The 17916-nt window shown below is 61.9% G+C and overlaps 1 protein-coding gene across 2 annotated transcripts in view; it reads right to left on the bottom strand.

The window, feature by feature from the left end:
• Positions 1–2039: 2039 nt before the first annotated feature.
• Positions 2040–17916, bottom strand: part of PEPD (peptidase D) — a 114011-nt gene continuing 98134 nt past the window's right edge. For both annotated transcript variants that reach the window (XM_059998811.1, XM_059998812.1), the window contains 4 exons: positions 14573–14721; positions 6515–6699; positions 2984–3175; positions 2040–2526 (listed from right to left, as the gene is read on the bottom strand). In XM_059998811.1, the coding sequence (XP_059854794.1) occupies positions 2389–2526; positions 2984–3175; positions 6515–6699; positions 14573–14721 (664 nt within the window). In that variant the 3' untranslated portion in view covers positions 2040–2388. The remainder of the gene's footprint in view (positions 2527–2983; positions 3176–6514; positions 6700–14572; positions 14722–17916) is intronic.

Genomic DNA, 17916 nt, shown 5'->3' with positions numbered 1-17916 from the left:
CTTGTTTCCTCTGAAGCAGCTGTTGGAGCCAGGTGCCTTTGTACATCACCACCGTTCAGTTCTGCCTCCTAAATGAATCCTGTGACATTTGCTTCACCTCCCCTTCCCCACCTTGTGCAGAGCCATCACCCTCTTTTGCCTGGCTTCTGTCTTCCTGGACCGTTGCACGCTCTCCAGAACCTTCATGGTTCTCCGGTGCACTCCGTGTGAGACCCAGTCTCCGCGGGATGTGGCTCTGCTCGTGCTGCCTTCATTCCCCTCCACCCTCCTGCATCACTTTGCTTTGGCTGCAGGGCTCTTCTCAGCACTTTTTAGCCCAGGGCCGGCTGCCTTAGGACAGCTCCTTACGTCTGGAATGCTTTATCTCCTCTTGCTTTTTCACTTCCCTCCCTTCCCGTCAGCCCCCCTGGCTTTCTAGATAAGGTCAATCCTGTTACTTTCCTTCTTGCCTTCTTGGCACGTTCTAATGTTTGAGATGATCTATTTGTGCGTGTTTAAGGGGAAGCCTCTCAGGAGACTGGGCTCTGAGAGCAGGGGTCATGTCTTTATGCCACGTTGGTACATAGCAGATGCTCATTTCTTGAACGAATACCTAGATCTTTCCTGGTTTTGGAAGAGCTTTCGGCACTGTATGGCTTTCTGGAAGGGTCTCTAATATATTTCTGAAGCTGTACAAAGTTCTGCAGAATTTGGAGACATAGGAATTGGACCATTCTCTAGAACATGGGGCACAGTAGGTGGCTACTGCGGTTCCCTGAGACCTGTACCTGCAAAGAATGCCTTTGACTCGCCTACCTGGGCCCAAGCAGCCAGTTCTGTCCCCAGTGTCCTTCTCGGACAAACAGCATTTAGTTCCTGAGATTTCTCCCTGTTCTTTCCTGTCGACCTGATAATCAGAGCAAACATTTACGTGAAATGGGCAGTCTTGGTATAAAACGTCTGAAGGAGAGGAAGGAGAAAGATGTGTGTGTTTTTTAGTTAACACAGCTAAACTAAACTGTCTACTTAGAGTTCCAACCTAACTTTATAACTTTAACTGTTTTTATCCTGGGGGTGGGGGAACCTGAAACCCTGCGCACTAGAGCATGGCTCGCAGATACAGCTGGGGGAGAGAAGGATTTGGCAAACTCAAACTCCTGACCCGCAGGCGATCATTACTCAAACTGCTTAATACCACAGATAACTTAGGGAATATATCTGCGCACCAGGAGGAAACCTTAAAAGATGGTATGTAAATCTAAGAGGTAAGAAAAAGACAAACGGTGATTTGAGACTAACGCTGCTTTAATGTGGCCACATCACGAGCACTTCTGTGTTACTGCCAGAGGAAGAAATCAGTTTACTCAACTCTTCAGTGACTTCAGCGGTCTCTGGCTTGGGCTACAGAGGTTCCCCACCCTATTAAGGTTTCATCTCTGACGTCCGTCCTTCTCACCTGCCCTTCACCTTGGCTCGGATGAGAGAACCCTAGAATGGTGTGCAGAATTCTCGAAGCCCGCTGCAGGGGTGGGGGCGGTTCTGTGGGACCGTGGGAGAGGTGGGCAGGCAGAGGAAGGCCAGGTGTTCTGCCACGGGCAGGGACTGGGCCCAGGTGGCCCTGGATGGCTCCACAGCCTCAGAGTGGAGTCCAGCCAGTGGGCTTCCACTTAGGGGAGACAAATGGACTTGGCCGACGTGGAAGGAACCAGAAAGCTCACCTTTGCCATGGTGCTGCCTTAGGCGGCAGCGTCTCTCGAACAGATGCTGGCTTTGCTAGCCTGTCCCGCATGAGAAGGAAATCACAGACAAGGAACCTGCGAGTCTCATGTTGTCGCTAACTGTACCTTAAGGGCTGCGTAATTCTGCCCCCCTTCGGAAATCCAGCTTTGAGGCAGTAACCGTACCAAAAAGGCTTCCTGCTCTAGAGCCCTCTTCACGTGGGCAGAGGCCCAGCCCCACCTATGCCCAGACTCCCGGGTCTCTGCAGGGCCAGTTTCCAGGTCTAACCCTGCAGTGCTCACCTGCAAAGGGACAAATGGAGAGGGAGCCGGGCACAAAGGTCCAGTTTAGGAAATCTTTTATTGCAAATTCCATTCCGTGTACTGATTTTGAGAGAAAACACGAGAAAGGCATCTTTCCTGAGCAGCATACAAATGACGGCAAGATACACATTTAGTTGCTAGTGAAGAACAGGATTTTTCAAAATAACGGGATAATTGAAAATTAGCATTTTAAAAGCCGCTGTCTAAGAACAGATTAAGGGTGTGATCCCACAGAAGGTTAATAAAAAAGTTTCTCCCTGGGAAACGGCATATTTGGTGTGATCAAAGCCGACGCCGCATGTCTGAGCACCGCTGGGGGCCAACCGCCAGGCCGCCGGCCGTCCGTGAGGTGAGCTTGCCCGGGGCTCTACTTTGGGCCAGAGAAGGGAGCAAAGGCCTTGTCACGGCCTGCCATGCATTCTTCAACCTCTTCCACTGTGCGGGGCACACAGGTCAGCAGCTCCATGCCACTGTCCGTCACCACGACGTCCTCCTCGATCCGGACCTGGTCAGAACGACACGCTCGTTATTTCTGAGCTGGCCTCACACGCTAAGTTTGAGGGTTGGGCCCGACGGCTCCAGGCTGACCCCCGCCGAGAGGGAAGAGCCCTTTCTGAGGAGTGGTCAGTACTGCCGGGGGCGGGGGGCTGGCCTCAAGGCCTCTGTGGGCAGCTGCTGGGAAGAAGGCGCCTCCCACAGGGGCCTGCTCGTGCCACCTGCCCACCCTGGCCTTGCCCCTTGCCCGGTGGCTGGGAGCCCCTGGAGTGGGCAGGGGTTTTGTAGGAATCTGAGTTGCTTGTGTTGAGGGCTGAGGCTCCTGTTAGGTGACAGACCATGAGAAAGGATAAGCCAGGTCCCTCTCCAGTGAGGAAGTCAAGACTGTGCCTCCTGTCCTGGAGGACAAAGAGGTGACACGCAGCAAGGAGCAAGGGAGCAAGGACGCGGGGCCCACCAGCACTCACCCCGCCGAAACCACGGAAGCGTCGCAGGACCTCGCGGTTAAAGAAGCAGGCGCGGGCCGGGTCAGCCAGGGCCTCGTCCAGGAGGTGGTCAATGAAGTAGATGCCGGGCTCCACAGTGAGCACCATGCCCGGCTCCAGGTGCCGAGCGGTGCGCAGGTGCCGCAGGCCGGGCTCGTCCACCCGGTCCACGCCCTGGGGGAGAGGACAGTGAGGGGGATCCAGGAGGGCGCAGCCCCAGCCCAGGGCCACCGCATCGGTGGGAGGAAGATGGAAACAGGTGAGTGTGCGGGGCACCCGCCCTGCCCGTGCAGGCGTCCACACGTGGGGCCCGGCTCGGCCCCATGGGTCCCCCTGGAGCTGCAGGAGGCTCTGTGACCATGGGGGTCTCCAGCCCAGACTCAGCCTTGCTGTGTTGTCCACGGCACTCCAGATAAAACCCTCCGCTCTCTGCACGCTCCCCTAGATTTCTCACATCCCTGCCCCTGTTTCTCCTCAGAACCGTGCCCCGTGGACACCCGTGCGCACACACCCAGGTCATGCTGCCCCTGCTGGCCCATGGGGCTGGCTGGGGGTCCGGCTGCCTCAACCAGGCCCTCTCCCCGCGAGAGGAACAGTAGAAGCCAAACTTGTGCAGCTTTTAAGAAGGCCTGCGGGGCCTCCCAGGCTGCGCGCTTTCTTCTAGGCAGCTCAGGTGGAAACCAGCCCCAGAAGTGCTGGACCTGGGTCCCCCCACAAGCCAAGTCCTAGGTTTTCCACGTGGCCTTCCAGGAGGAGGGACAGGTGCTGTCGGCAGGGCGGGCCGTCAGTACGAGCTCTGGCTCGTGTGTGCACAAACACACGCTCATCCCGTGTGCATGGCCTGGGGGTGTGGGCCCCAAGAAGCGCACGTGGGCGGCTCCACACCATGCCCGTGTGCTGGGCCCCCACTGACCCATGGAGACCGGCTCTCAGCCCTGCAGGGGCACCACCCCCCCCCCCCCCCGCCCCGCCAACACTCACATGGGCGTGGCCACCGGGGCCAGGAGGGCAGGTGGTACCTAGGACACTTGCAGAAATCTCCCTGCCTTCCCCAGGTCCCAGAGGCACCCATCCATCCTTGGCCAAGGCCTGTGAGTGAGTGGGGCAGCAGGCAAGCTTTCTGGTCGGGCTCTGAGCTTGCCCTGCCCCACTCGCAGCTCTCCCCTGGAAGCCCAGCTGCTGGAGATGGAGCTGTCATTTCTGACTGTTTGGGGGCCAAGAACATCAGACTTCAATTAGTGGTTCATGTAAGGTAACCAGAAACGGGCTGGCTCAGCCTCCATCCACGGCTGGGCACAGCAGGGAAGGCTGTGAGCGTGATTCCATGAGGGCGGGGACAGCGGGGCGTGTAGAAACTGGTACGCGCAGCCGCCCTGACCTGGTGTGAGTCAGGCTGGGACGGAGGTGATGAGGGGACACTAAGGCCCTGTGACCCCTGATGGGTCATGCTCTGGGCCCAGAAGCCTGTCTGGTGTGGTACCTGACCCCAAAACACTACTATGTGCCTGGAAGAGCTAGGCAGGAAGGCAGGGGACATAGAAGGGCACAGTCTGGGATGACAGTCCCTGTGCTCAGGTGGGAAGTGCTGGTGGGACGGGGCGGGGCCCTGTCTCCTGCCATCTGAAGCCCCGTGCCTGCCCCTGGGCATCCCCTCCTGTCCCTTCCCTTCATGCTGCCCCCCAGGTGCCGTCACCTTCTCTCTACTACAAGGTTGTCAAAGCCAGGGGCCTGGCGGAGGCAGAGACTGACAAAGTCCCCCTGACCTCCTTGGTCACCGTGGGCTCCCTGCTGCTCCAGAGCTGTGTACCGAGGGTGGAGGGTCTGCTCCAACTTGTACAGACAGCCTTCCCTCCGGAAGATTTCAGGACCACGACTCAGACTGGGGGTGAGGGGAGCATGGAAGGGATCCCGTGGGGCACAGGAGAATGTGCGTGCCCCAGCCCACTGACCATGACCCCCCACCCCCCTTCAGAGCACTAGCTCTCGGGAGTCTGCCCTATGGGGTCCACCAGGAACGGCCAGATCAGGGCTGGGAGAAGGATGGAGGCTGAGCTGAGTGGGGAGAAGACCCCTAAAAGGGAAGCAGCTGAGCGCCCAGCCCCTCGGGCCCGGGGACTTCAGCCTTGTTGGGGCTCGGGCCCCTGCCCATGCTGGGTCCACGCTGGCTTCTGCCTGGGCTCAGGGCTCAACGGGGCCTCAACTTTACTGGGCTCCTGGCAGAAGAGACCCAGATGTGTCTATAGGCCTGAAATAAAACAAATGACTTTTATAGGAAAAGCCATATTTTTTCCACAATGTTTATCTGTCAGAAGAATAGACTCCGAGCACAAAGGACTGCTTACTGGAAAAGATGAAAACAGTTTGCTGCCAATTTTCTCTGGTGGAAAAAAAGTGCTTTGGAGACTAATGAATAACGAACCTCAGTTAACAATGTCTGGAAGGCCCAGCTCTTGGCTCCCTACGCACAATGTGATGGATAAAAATTAGGAAATTAAAACCGATTTTGTTTCTCCAAATTTAACTGTTTACACTTGAGGAAAAAATAATTGAATAATAATGCTTCTCTTGAGCAATTCCGCCCCCCCCCCAACCCCCAAATATCGTTCTTAGAGCTTTCAAAATACCCTGCAGCTAAGAGGCCAAGCCCAGTCTTGGCTAACTGGCTGGTGGGCCCCAGGGCGTGCACCGATTGCATAACCCGCCCCCTGCACCGCGGGCACCAGGCCAGACGGCAGGGCCGGGCTCACCCACACCCACCGGCCAGGGAGGCTGCAGCCACCTGCCCCGCAAGGCTGCGGCAGGGCCTCCCAAAGCCACAAGCACCGTCTGGGTGGTCCTTTCAAGGGTCGGTCGGTAGGAGGGGGAGGGGAAAGCCTGGCCCGGAGACGCCCACACAAGCCTTCCTCCCCTGCCAAGGGTACGTCCTAGAGACAAGGAGGCCAGCAGAGCGTGCTGGCCCAGGGGCCTGGGGCCCCGGCAGGGGTTGCACCAAGGAGGAAGCAGGAGTAGGACCTGTGAGGGGCGCGGGGCTCAGCTAGTCCCAGGAGGGACCAGGGCCAGCCACCAGCTGGCGGAGCCTCATCACCCCGTCTGAATGAAGCCAGAGGCACGAGGACATGACGGGTGCAGTGCCAGCCCCATCACTAAGACCCAGCTTTGCGGCTCCTGCTGCCCTGTGGGGACCCCGTGCACTGCACACTGACACTCTACCACCTTTCAGGACAGGCGCTGCCCCCAGCGCACAGCCCGGGGCTCTGTGCAGAGCACGCCCATCCCACACCAGGTCCTGTGGAGGCAGCCACGGTGGGGAGGCGTTGGGCACGGAGGGCATCAGGGCAGCGACCTGGGCCAGGACCAACCAATGGGTGAAGGGGGAGGAGGGGCAGCAGGCCTCACCGGGACCCCATTCCTCCTCACCCCCGCCGTCTCCCAGAGCCCCAGCCCAGCCCAGGGAGGGCCAAGCCCAGCTACGGCTCACAGGCAGGCCACTCGGGCTGATGCGCCCACACTGACCTCGGGGTAGCCTCCCACGTCATGCACGTCGATGCCCATGAAGTGGCCGAGTCCATGAGGCATGAACACGGCTCCCAGGTGGGCCTGGACCATGGCGTCCACGCTGCCGGTCAGGATGCCGATGCGGGTCAGCTCCTCCAGATGGACGCGGTCGGCCAGGCGGTGCATGTCGGGCCACCAGACGCCTGTGGCTCAGAAGGAGGTTGCAATGAGCTGCGGAGTCCGGCAGCCTGGCCAGGGCTTCCCCAGGCAAGGTTTCGGGGGACACACGATGCCCTCGCACTGGCTGAGGCAGTAAGGGCCTGAGGTGAGGGGCAAGAGTGATGTGTCCCGGGCAGCCCTTCATGCAGGGCTTTCCCAGCACAGCTCTGGACTTGAGACCCTTCCTTTCTCTCCACTGTGCCCTCAGGGGCAGGCTCCTGTCACCCACGGTCACCACAGGGGCCCAGCCCCTGCCGTGTCTGCTCCTGGGGCCCGGGGAGCCCAGTAAGGTCCTTGGCGTCAGGAGGAGAAAAGCGTTATGTCCCCAGCAGCGGACGTGGGGTGGCCTCAGCGAGCCCCAGACTGAGGCTCAGGTCCAAACGTTGCCTCAGCACCTCAGGCTGGGGGTGGGGGGCACCCCCGCACACCCCCGCATGGGGCTGAATCATCCCTGGAGCCTCTGTGGGGAGCAAAGGTTTCTGGGGTGAAAATGCAGCTGGCACTACCTCACGGGCAAACTGGCAGGGGTCTGTGGCCCTGTCTGCTACAAGCGCTAGGGGACCACCTCCGTGGCAGCCCAGATGTCCAAGCCCCAGGCTGCTAATCAAACTCGTCTTGGCCCCATCCTTCCGGGGCAAAGGTCACCATGCAGAGTACCCCCAGTAACCAACTTTCGAGGAGAGCAGGCTGTGCAGAGCTCAGGGGCTCAGCCCTGCCTGGCGCCCAGGGAGGCCCTTACGGGCTGGAGCCTAGGGCCCTCAGGGAGCCGCCTCCAAGAGCCTCGGCCGTCACTGGGGCACGGCCGCCTTGGCCACTGGGCTCCATGGAGTCCCCACCTTCAGTCTCACTCGAGGGCGCTGGGCGCTCAGCCTGAGCACCAGACAAGGCCTTAGGCTGGCAACCCCCCCGCCCCATCCTACGAGGGTGGAGTTGGGGGCAGGCCATGTGTCGGCGAGGCTAGCAGCCCCAGGACACTCAGGGCCAGGTGGACAGGGTGGGACCGGCACCCAGAGAGGGTGGCCAGTGCCGGTCCCTGAGGCCCCCTCCATGTGGGGAGTAACTCTGGCTCCCAAGGGGCCTCCCAGCCATGCCCTGATGATCACGGGAGCACTGGGACCCCACACCCTGAGGCCTTGTTGGACCCTGTGCTGGTGAGGGTTAGGCCACCAGGGTCTGAAGCTCTGGCTGGCAGAGGGCAGAGGATGGGCCCAAGGGGTAAATGGAGATGAGAGCCCATCCTGGGACACACACCCTCCCCTCTCACATGCTCTTGCTGGGCACCAGTCCCCCATGTAGGGGCCCCCTTTCCTGCCAGAGACAGTGGGCCCACGGCTGGGGTCTTGGGCTGGCTGTGCTGGCTGGAGCCCAGGGCTGATCCAACATCCCAGATCCCCAGGCTCCGGGCTCTGAGCAGGTGGTGCTGTGGCCTGGCCAGTTCACAGGAGAGTGGCCTGCCCCCGGCCCAAGCTGCAGGGAGGCCAAGGGTGTCCCCAAGGCTGAGCCTCCTTGGAATCCAGCTCCTGAGTCCAGCCCCGTTCTACCTGCCCGGGCCCACCACATGGGGGGGGGTCATCCTGGGGTCTGGCTATAACCACGTCAGCGTGGGGGGCCAGGTCTGCACCCCTGAGGGTGGAGCCGGCATGGGGGGCTTTTCTCTGATGGTCTGGCATCCTGGAGACCTGGGTAACCGGGTCCCACCTTGGCCGCTCACCTGCCGTGTGACCTGGCCAAGCCGTCACCTCTGTGAGCCTCAGATGCCTCCTCTGTCAAACAGGGCCACACGCTGGCCCCAGAAAGCTGGCTGTAGAGGCTCTGGCACCTACTGGGGGACCAGCTCACTAATCCCCCCGAACTGTCATTAGCCACCTGTGGCCAGCCAGACCCCGGCTTGGACACGTGACAGTTCGCTGCGTTCCTGGGGCACAAGCCCCAGCCGCGGCCGCCGCTCTTCTAACACCGACCCACCCACCTCGACCTCCTCGGGTCCGGCCACCTGTGTTCCAGAAGCACACTGAGGTCTCTGCACGTCAGACCCTTTGCAGACCTGGCTGGCCTGTGACTCCTCATCCTCGAGGTCTCAGCGGAAACGTCAGCCCCTCCTGGGGTGACACCTTCCACCCCACCCCCGCCGTCGTCCTCTCTCTGCTGTCCTGGCTACTCCTCTCATCTCCGTGCACCTTGTTCCTGTCCAGCAGGTGTGCTTCCTTGCTTCTAGGGTCTCTCCACCAGAAAGGTGGCTGCCTCCCCCGGGCACACCAGAGCCTGGCGGAGCGGGTGCCGGTTCAGGGCTGAGCGCGTGGCACGCTCTTTTCTAAGGTCTGCTCCCGCCTGGGGCTCTGGGCCTAAAGAGCCCCCAAACAGCCCAGCGAACTCGGCTCCTGTCACTCAGCCTGGCCCCTGGGACTGAGGAAGGGCCGATGCCCCAACCCCCGGGCAGCTCCATCTCTCTTGGGCAGGGCCTTTTCCGGTGGCCAAGAGAGAGGCCCGGGAAGCAGTCTGACTTCAAACCTGGCTAACTTCCACGGCGGGGCTGCGGTCTCGGCCCAGCCGCAGCAGAGGGTGGGAACCAGGTATAAATCAAGCTCCGTGCTGGCAGCTCGGCTCTCCTCCTGTCCTCGTGGCCCCTTGTGGGGGCCGGACGTGCAGGCCCCAGCGGTCCCCACGGCGCCTCTAGTCTTCCTTGCCTGCGTGCCCTTGGGGAAGGCCTTGCACACAGCTCTCTTGGCCGGGAGTGGGAGTTTCTGCCTGCGTGTGGTTAGGGTTGTGACAGTGATTAAACCTCCAGCAACTTGGCCCCAGCGTCTGGCCCGGATGGTGGTTACGACACCCACGGCCAGGGCAGGGGCCCCTGAAGTGTGTGGAGGTTACTGTCCTAGGGCTAGGCTGGAGGGGTGGGCACAGGCCAGAGGGCCTCCCTGCCCACCTAACGCCCCGACGCCCGGGTTCCTCAACCTCTGCAGCCCGCAGGCACCTCTGAGCCCACACGCCCGGCCAGGGGCATCGGCAGTCCCCCAGGCCTGCTCCTACTGGGGATGCCACGCCGGGGATCACACTGCAGAGACTGGGCACCATCTGCCCCGCCCACCGTCCCACCTCCAGCAAGCACCAAGGCTCGTCCCGTCTTCCCGAAACGTCTCCTGAACCCGGTGACTCTGTGGGCCCCCACCTCTCCTGGACCCCTGCCTGGTTCCTCCCCAGTCCTCGCAATGCCTCACCCCCGCTGCATGCTGCACAAGGCCGGGACACCAGGACAGTTGGAACATGGAACAGACCATGCCAGTCCCCCCCCGCGCCAAGGACAGAGCCCCGAGCTCCTCGGCCCGGCTTCCCGCTCCAGCCCCATCCCTCACCCACTCCTGAGTGCTGGTGCCCCCGTGCCTTCCACCTGCCGTTCCCTCAGCTAGGACCACCCCCCTCCAGGGCCCTCGCCTTCCCAGTCTCACTCCCATTCCTCCTATGGGCCTTTGTGTTGAGGCTTTCTCCAGGAAGCCCTCTCTGACTGCCCCTTCCCGTGCTGCCAGAGCTAAGCACACGGGCACAGCCATGGCAGGTCGTGGCCTCTGAACCCTGAGAAGGCGGGGCCTATGCCCTGCTCCGAGGCTGGTAACCGTTTGGCCTGACCGGGAGCCCCTTCCTCCCTCGTGGCTCTCTTGCAGCCAGTGCTGTGACCTCATGGGCCCAGGATTCAGGTGTGCCCCCCACCCCGCTCCTCTGTGCACTCAGACCCCAGGGTGGCAGGGCAGCATCCGGGTTTGTGCCGCGTCACCTGCCTTTCAGCTCAGAGGAAGCAGAGTCCCAGTGCCCAGGCCCCACTACGTATCCAGAGCAGCCCCTGGTCCCTGGCTGGTCTCCTGTGCCCACCTGGCCCCCCTCAGACCACACCTTCCCCTGCTGGGCCGGGAGCCTGCTGGGCCTGCTGCCTGGGCAAGGAGCCTCGCAGCATCCGTCACAGGCTGGAGGCCTCCTGCCCAGAGCGTGACAGCCCTGGGGGCCCTGAGGCCCTGAGCCGAGCTGGGAAGGCAGCAGAGGGCCCCGGGAGCTACATCCTCACAGCCTCATCCAGACAAAGAGCTCACTTCATTTGAAGACAATGGCCCTCGGGGGATGCTAGCGCGCCAGGCCCTGGGGGTGCAGGAGGGCAGGCTCAGGGCCAGGGTCCCAGGGCAGGCCCCCCGGGCTGCAGGGAACCGTCTGGCAGGCCGCACTGGCGCAGGGCTGAGGGCTTCCAGTCCACCCCACCACACAGCCCGCCTGCTGCCAGGACCTCTGGGGACCCGCTCGCCCTGCAGGAGGACGGGGGCAGCACGTGCCCAGGCTGCAGGCGCCTCGATGCCGAGTTAAGCGTGGCTGCCTCACGTGGTCTCCGCGTGGTCCCTCCCCGCCCGCCCTGGCGGGGAAGCCAGCGAGGGCGGGGACTCACCCACTGCCCTTCGGCCAGCAAGGGAGCCTCTCAGGCCAGAGTGGGGACACAGGGCCCTCACCAAACACAGCCCTCCCTGTCCTGGCTTCTGCCAGAGGGCGCTCACGATCTGGATGGCGCGGTCTCCCAGTACCTCTGTCTGCCAGAGCCCTGTGTTCCGCACCATGTCTAAGGCGAGGCCTGCGGGGAGTCCTGCTGCTGCAGCCCCTGCCCGCCCCCCACAGGGAGTGAGGCAGAGCAGACCCCGGGAGTCTGCAGAACTGCCCCGCCCTGCACCTGCGGCCAGCTCAGACACTGGCTCTGGCCCCAGGCTTCCCCACAGTGCCTCCTCCCCTCATGCAGGCCGGGGCGGAGGCGGGGGTGGTCCCATCGGCAAGCTCCTGGGTGTCCGCGGAGATGGGGTTGGGGGGGCGGACACGGAAGCCTTGGAGAGCTTCGACTGCACCCGGCCAGAAGCCGGCACGTGGCCGCCGCACCCCCTCCCGCGGGGCAGATGAGGGTGGCGTTCTCCCAGGTGTGGCAGCTGCCTGGCCTGCCCCTGCCACCTCGTGCGGCCCCCTGAGTGAGCTCAGCCCTCCTTCCCTGGCTGTCTCTGAGTGGCAGTGAGGGACGCTCCCTCTCTGACCCCAGGCCTGCTTTCCTCAATCCCGGGGCAGTAGGCCAGGATCTGGTATGCTCTGAGCACTGGTCCCTGCCTCTCCTCTGGGCATCTTGCTGTGACCCCGGCCGCCTTTATTTACTCTTCCCTGGAAGGCTCAGGAAGCAGTCACGCAGTCTCAGCGGGTGTTTGTCTTGGCCCAGGAGCCAAACCCACAAACCAGGGGCATTTCCGCTAGGATAGGGCACAGGGCTGACCTGGCCACGGCCTCTGAGCTGCCCGTGGGGAGGCGACCTGCCCCGACGTAAGAGCAGCTCTGTGGGCAGGACCCCCATCCCGCCCGGCCTGTACCGCATGTGGCCCCTGGGGAACTGTGTGTCACAACCCTGAAGCACGGGGTGTGGGCTGGGGGAGCTCTGCAGGGGCTCTGCTTCAACCCCCCGACAAGGGAACTTCGAAGCCCCACTGTGCGCCGGGGGAGGCCTGCCTCCGTCTGCAGGGACCAGCTCAGCTGAGCCCAGCCTGGCCGGGCCTGAATAACTAACTGCCCCTGAAGTGACATGGCCAGGAAGCCCCACGGGACCTCGGTGCCAGCACCACGCACCAGGCCCTTTTAGTGCAATGTGTGGCCCCGGGGACCTGCCTGTGGGCCCGGCCACCTTCTGGGCAGAGTTGGCATTGCTTGGTTGGCCGACTGAGCTGGCCGGGTCCTGCCCAGGCCGCAGCAGGTTTTCCTGTGGGTCGGTGGGGTCAGCCAGGCCTTGGCCGCCACCCGTCTCAGCACAGGGACGGGGCTAAGCAGTGCTAGGGACATGAAGCCCGGAGCTCCAAGGTGAGCGAAGAGCCCCAGCGGAGACACTGTCCCTCCAAATCCCTACCTGCCCGACATCCCGCCAACCTTCCCCCCCCACCATCGCCATATGCCTTGGCCTCACTCTGCCCGCCCCTCTGTCTCCAGAGTGGAGTGCGGCAGGAGCCCTCCATCCTGCCGTACCGCGGCCCGGCGCCAGGCGCGGGTCCACGCAGGCCCACGCCACGCTCCCAGAGGGACCCGCCATGGGGCGTGGGTGCACAGGGGTCACGGGGCTCACCCAGAGGAGTGTCCACCTCGGGGGCCAGGCACCTCCACCCACTCTCACTGGCCCAAACCTCTTGCTACATCTGGAACGCTTATCACTTAAACGACCGATGTTCAAAGCTGGGCAGAACCGTCTATTCCTTCTCTCTCTAGGGTAAAGCGAGGGTGTCAAGGGAGGAGGAGGAGATGTCCCTTGCTCGGGATGACTGCCCCACACAGGCCGGGTTTTACAGGTCACAGGTCACACATTCTGAGGTTTAAAGGTCAAAAAGTATAAAAAGGCTTCTGGTGAACACTCTCCCTTCTCCCCACGCCCCGCCCTGTCTGTCTGGTTCCCTTCCTGCACCTCTTCTGTGGATTTCCAAGCACATGTGGATCCACGTTCTCGCCGTCCTGTTTTTCACAAAAGGGGGTCCCCTGGCCACCCCCTCCTGCACTTCTGTGTCTTCGTGCAACGGTTCGTCCTGGAGGCGTCCGTACTAATTCCTACCTAGAGGGAGCTGCTTTTTTTTTTTTTTGGCGGTACGCGGGCCTCTCACTGTTGTGGCCTCTCCCGTTGCAGAGCACAGGCTCCGGACGCGCAGGCTCAGCGGCCATGGCTCACGGGCCCAGCCGCTCCGCGGCATGTGGCATCTTCCCGGACCAGGGCACGAACCCGCGTCCCCTGCATCGGCAGGCGGACTCTCAACCACTTGCGCCACCAGGGAAGCCCGCTGCTGCTTTTTAAACACAGTTATAGCACAAGATGCTGTTTTCTTTCCCAGCTGCTAAACCAGGCAAGTCTCGTCGACACTGTCGCCCGGCAGGAGCTTAGCTTTGAGGTTTCCTTCCTTGTCTCCTTTCTGGGGTGTATGTGAGTTCCTCATCCTTGGACTCATCTGGTCACCAAGCTCTGTTCCCTCTGGACACAGGGTGCAGGCCCATCACCCCTCCGGGGCTCCCTGGCTTCTGGTGGGCCCCAGTGCTGCATGGGGGCATCCACAAAGCCCTGCTGACAATTCGCCTCCCCTGAAGGGGGCAGCTGCAGAGGACCCCTCACGATCGGCACCTGGCCCGCAATAACTGGCCACGGGGCCGTAGAGGCCAAGAACCGAGCCATCAGATTCTGGGCCCGAAAGGGGCCACACACTGGGGCCTTACAGTCTGGGGGCTCTGGATCTTCTCTTCTTTTTCTCTTTGTAAAAAAAAAAAGCTCCACAGAGGGATACAAATCTGACTGCCACAGTGCCCGATTTCAGCACCCAGAGCCCAGCCCTCAAGGCCTGTCACGCCAGGTGCTCAGATGGCCCCGCAACCTCCTCTCACCATTCCCCCAACACCGGAGAGACACTCAGCTCCCGCCAACCCAGCCGCAGCCGGCAGCCGCGAACGAGGGTGCTCCACGCGCAACCAGAGGCCGGTGTCCAAGCTGCCAAACCCTCTCTGGAACAGACTCTGCTTGGGGACAGGGCAGAGGACATGCTGACATCCCAGTGGCCAGTGTGGAAGGGAAGAGGTGCAGGTGGAAGTCGGATGGGATGTGGGGTGACCTTGGGATGAGCTCCCCGATCCCCAGCTGTCCCTGCTTGGTGGTCAGACCCCTTTCCCAGGAAGGATGCTGGGGACCCGCCAGCATCTGGAGCCTTGCTGGCTGAGCACGAGAGGGGGCAACAGATTCAGGTCGCAGAGTGCGGGACCTGCTTCTCCGAGGTGCCCTGCCACCTGGCCATCTGCATCCCCACACCAGGTGGTCCTCCCTGCAGGCCCCGCCCCTGCCCTCACCTGGCTTCATGGTGTTCATGACGGCCCGGCAGCTCCGCAGCACCGCCTCATAGATGGCCTTCTGGTCCAGGGTGAACTTGCCGTTGGCAGGAAAGGAGCACGTGATGTCCGAAGCAAAGCAGTAATACTCACCGCCCATGTCGAAAACGCTGCAGGAGGAGTGGGGCATGAGGCCAGGGGGACACTCAGGGGCACCCGTCCCCTCCAACCACGCTCCCCTCCCGCCCGGCGCCCAAGGCCGCTGAGCCTGAGCCTTCTTGCAATGTGGCCGGTGCAGGCAGCAGCTTGGGGCCCTCCGACCCCTCTGTCTCCTCATGGTACACGAGCGGCCAAGGAACCACGGGGCGTCCCAGGAGACCTCCGTCTCCAGAGCAGGAAGGCTGGGGGCAGTGGGGCTGCCCACACACCTCCCCTCACAGCCTCTGCTGGCCAGGCCTCTGGATGCCCAGCTGTGGGGAGGGGGAGGGGCGGAGATGTCCCCAGGCCCCCGCCTGCCACCTGGCCTCCACAAGGGCATTCTGACAGACCCTCCCGGGGCCACCCGGCACCCAGCATGGGGCACAGCTGCAGGCCACAAGGCAATGCTCATGGGAGCTGGACGGGTCCTTGGAACAGGTGCACCCGCCTGACGGAAGACGTGGGCTGAGCCGCACTGCCTGCTTCTTGCAGGCCCCAGTGTCCTAGTGAAAACCCAGCTGACAGCTCTGCTCCAGCTCTGGGGTCCCCTTGGCCAGAGAAGCGTGGCCCTCTCCCCACTGGGGTGGGACAGTGTGCTCTCCCAGGGCCCGGCTGGCCAAGTCCCCGACTCGGGGGCCATCTGGCCCCCAGCATCTCCAGGTGACAGAGTGGATACCAGGAGGCACAGAAGGTGGGAGTAGAGAGGGGGAGGAAAGAAGAAGCTGGAGCTGGGAGCACGAGCCAGCAGAGGCAGGACGGTGCTGGGACAGGCAGGCAGGCTGCTGAGTCAGGAGGACGGGCCAGCTGAGCCTGCCCTCTGGACACCCCGTGACAGGGCCCCGGTGCAGCAGGGATGGGAGGGAGAGGAGGGAGCCTCGCTCCCACACCCTTGCTGCCTGACCACGCGCTCACACCCTTTACTGGTCAAGGACGGGTAAGAATCCTGCCCTAAGCATCCTCCACGGTGAGATAAGACAAAATAAGTGAGGGGCTGCTGGGTCCAAGCCTGGCTCCCACTGGGTCACCCACGCTGAGGGGAGTGGGGTGCCCAGACTGAGCGGCCTCCACATCCTGTCCCACCCCAGCAGGCTGCTCGACTGCAGGCACAGAGCAGGGACCCACCAGCCCCCTGACCCCATCACGGGGTCAGGGCCAAGTCAGGATGCTGACAGTGACAGAACCGACAGAGGGACATCAGTCCAGCCTCAGGCCTGGCCCCCTGCGGTGTCTTCAGGACCAGGTGGGGTGGAGGCGGTGAGGGCTGTCCTCTCTGTGCCTGGCTCTGCCCCTTGGGGGGCAGTCTGAAGCCGCACAAATCCTGGCAAGTCTGAGCCGGCCGGGGGGGGGGGCGCAGAGCCACGCCTTCCGTGACAAGGGCTTCTCACCCAAACCCAAATTCTAATGGTAAACACGATGGCTCAACCAACATTCCAGAAGCTGCCTGTGTGCCTGTCTCTGGGCACCCCTACCCCCAGCAACTGGCCCTACAAGTGGAGCAAGGAGTTGGGTCACGCGGCCTGACGGCAGCACCGGGGACACCACAGAAACAGACCTAAAGGAAAAACGCGAGCGCTCGGGATCCGCAGACGCCCTGCTGGAATCCAAAGTCCCCAGTCGGGCACTTTTTAATCTCCTGTCTTTTTCTGATTGCAAAACACCATAAACAGTGTCAATAGTGCACAAAGCATCAGATAACAGCTCAGGTGATTCTCAGGGGGCGGGGGAAGAGCCCCACTGGCACGGCAGGGGAGACCGCGTTGGGTCAAAGTCACAGACTCTGGGGGACCCTGCCTGGGGCAGGCCAACGGAAGGGGCACTTGGGCCTCACTTGAGGGGACCCGCCCAGGCCCGGTGTGGGAACCGAGGACCGAATGTCGAGAAGCCCCCAGCAGACATGCCCAGGCATCTGCTCTCCAGGATGCGCCAGATGCACCAGGGTGCTAGGGCTGACGGCTGTCTGCAGCCTTACTCCCGCCCGGGGCACATCCCCACTCCCCTCCCGCCCCCCTCCCAGCTGGCCAGGAGGGTGGGGCGTATCTTAGCCCTAAACTGCAGGGAAACTGAGGCTCTGAACACTGGTCCAGCAAAGTCCCAAGTCGATGGTCAGCAGTTCGGAGCCCAGGGATGGGCTCTCCTGTCCTGGCTCTGGCCCTCAGCCTTCAGGGCCTCAGTTTTCCCACTTTTAAAACGCGGACTCCACCACTGCTGCATGTTCACGTCCGCCAGGGCCAGCATGCAGACGGGCCTGGGGAGTGGAACCGCATGGGGCCGCGGCCTAGCTTCACCTGGGGAGCAGAGCATTCTCATTTGGGCTCCTCAGAGGCAACAAAGGAAAACCGTCTGTGGTTTGTTGATTCAGAAGGCCCAGGAACGGCCTGAGCAGACAGGACAGAGCCAGGGGCGTGGGGACGTGGATTCCTGGGGGCCACCACATCAGAGGGCAACCTGTAGCAGCGCCCCCGGCAGAAATTTCTATCGGACTGTGCAGATCTCAAACAAAAACAGAAATTAAACTATTTAAAAAGCCAGGAAGCCCACAGGAGCAGGCCAAACACTGGAGTCACCCAGAGCAGTGAAAACAGGACTCTTCCCCAGGACAGACGAGACTCCTGACCAAGTTCTCAGAAACAAAAATGTGGGAAGGTGGGTGCTTGGAGTTCCTCAGCCAGTCTGGCTTTATTGTTCAGGTTCTAGAAAACTTCAGCTGTATTTTTTGTTTTAAAATCATCCGCTTTCTGGAGAAGGAAGTGCACACCCAGCCGGCCAGCTCCATCCTGCCCAGCGACGCTCAGGCACGGGGCTGACGTCTATTTTTGTGCTCTCAGTTCCCTATCTTTTTTCGCTCTTTTTTTTTTTTTTTTTAAATCCCCCTCAGAGTTCCTACATGTATAAGTTATTCAGATTGTAAGCCATTCTGGAATCCAGGGATGAAAGCCATTGCCTTTTATAAATCATCTCCTCTGTGTCCACTCCATCCGTCCTCTGAATGCACGCTGATGATGGAGAATTCGCTCATACTTTGGCTCAACCGAGAACGCCGGATCCGTCCTCCCCGGCTGCCTGGGGACACCCACCGGGGACCTTACCATCTCTGGCCGAGTGAACGCGTGTGATAATCTAAGCCATCTGGGGAGATATTACACATCTCCGAGCAATATGCTGGCGTC

This window comes from Delphinus delphis, chromosome 20 (genome assembly GCF_949987515.2).
Source record: "Delphinus delphis chromosome 20, mDelDel1.2, whole genome shotgun sequence".
Lineage (NCBI taxonomy): Eukaryota > Metazoa > Chordata > Mammalia > Artiodactyla > Delphinidae > Delphinus > Delphinus delphis.
This window is presented reverse-complemented; position numbering and strand designations above follow the sequence as displayed.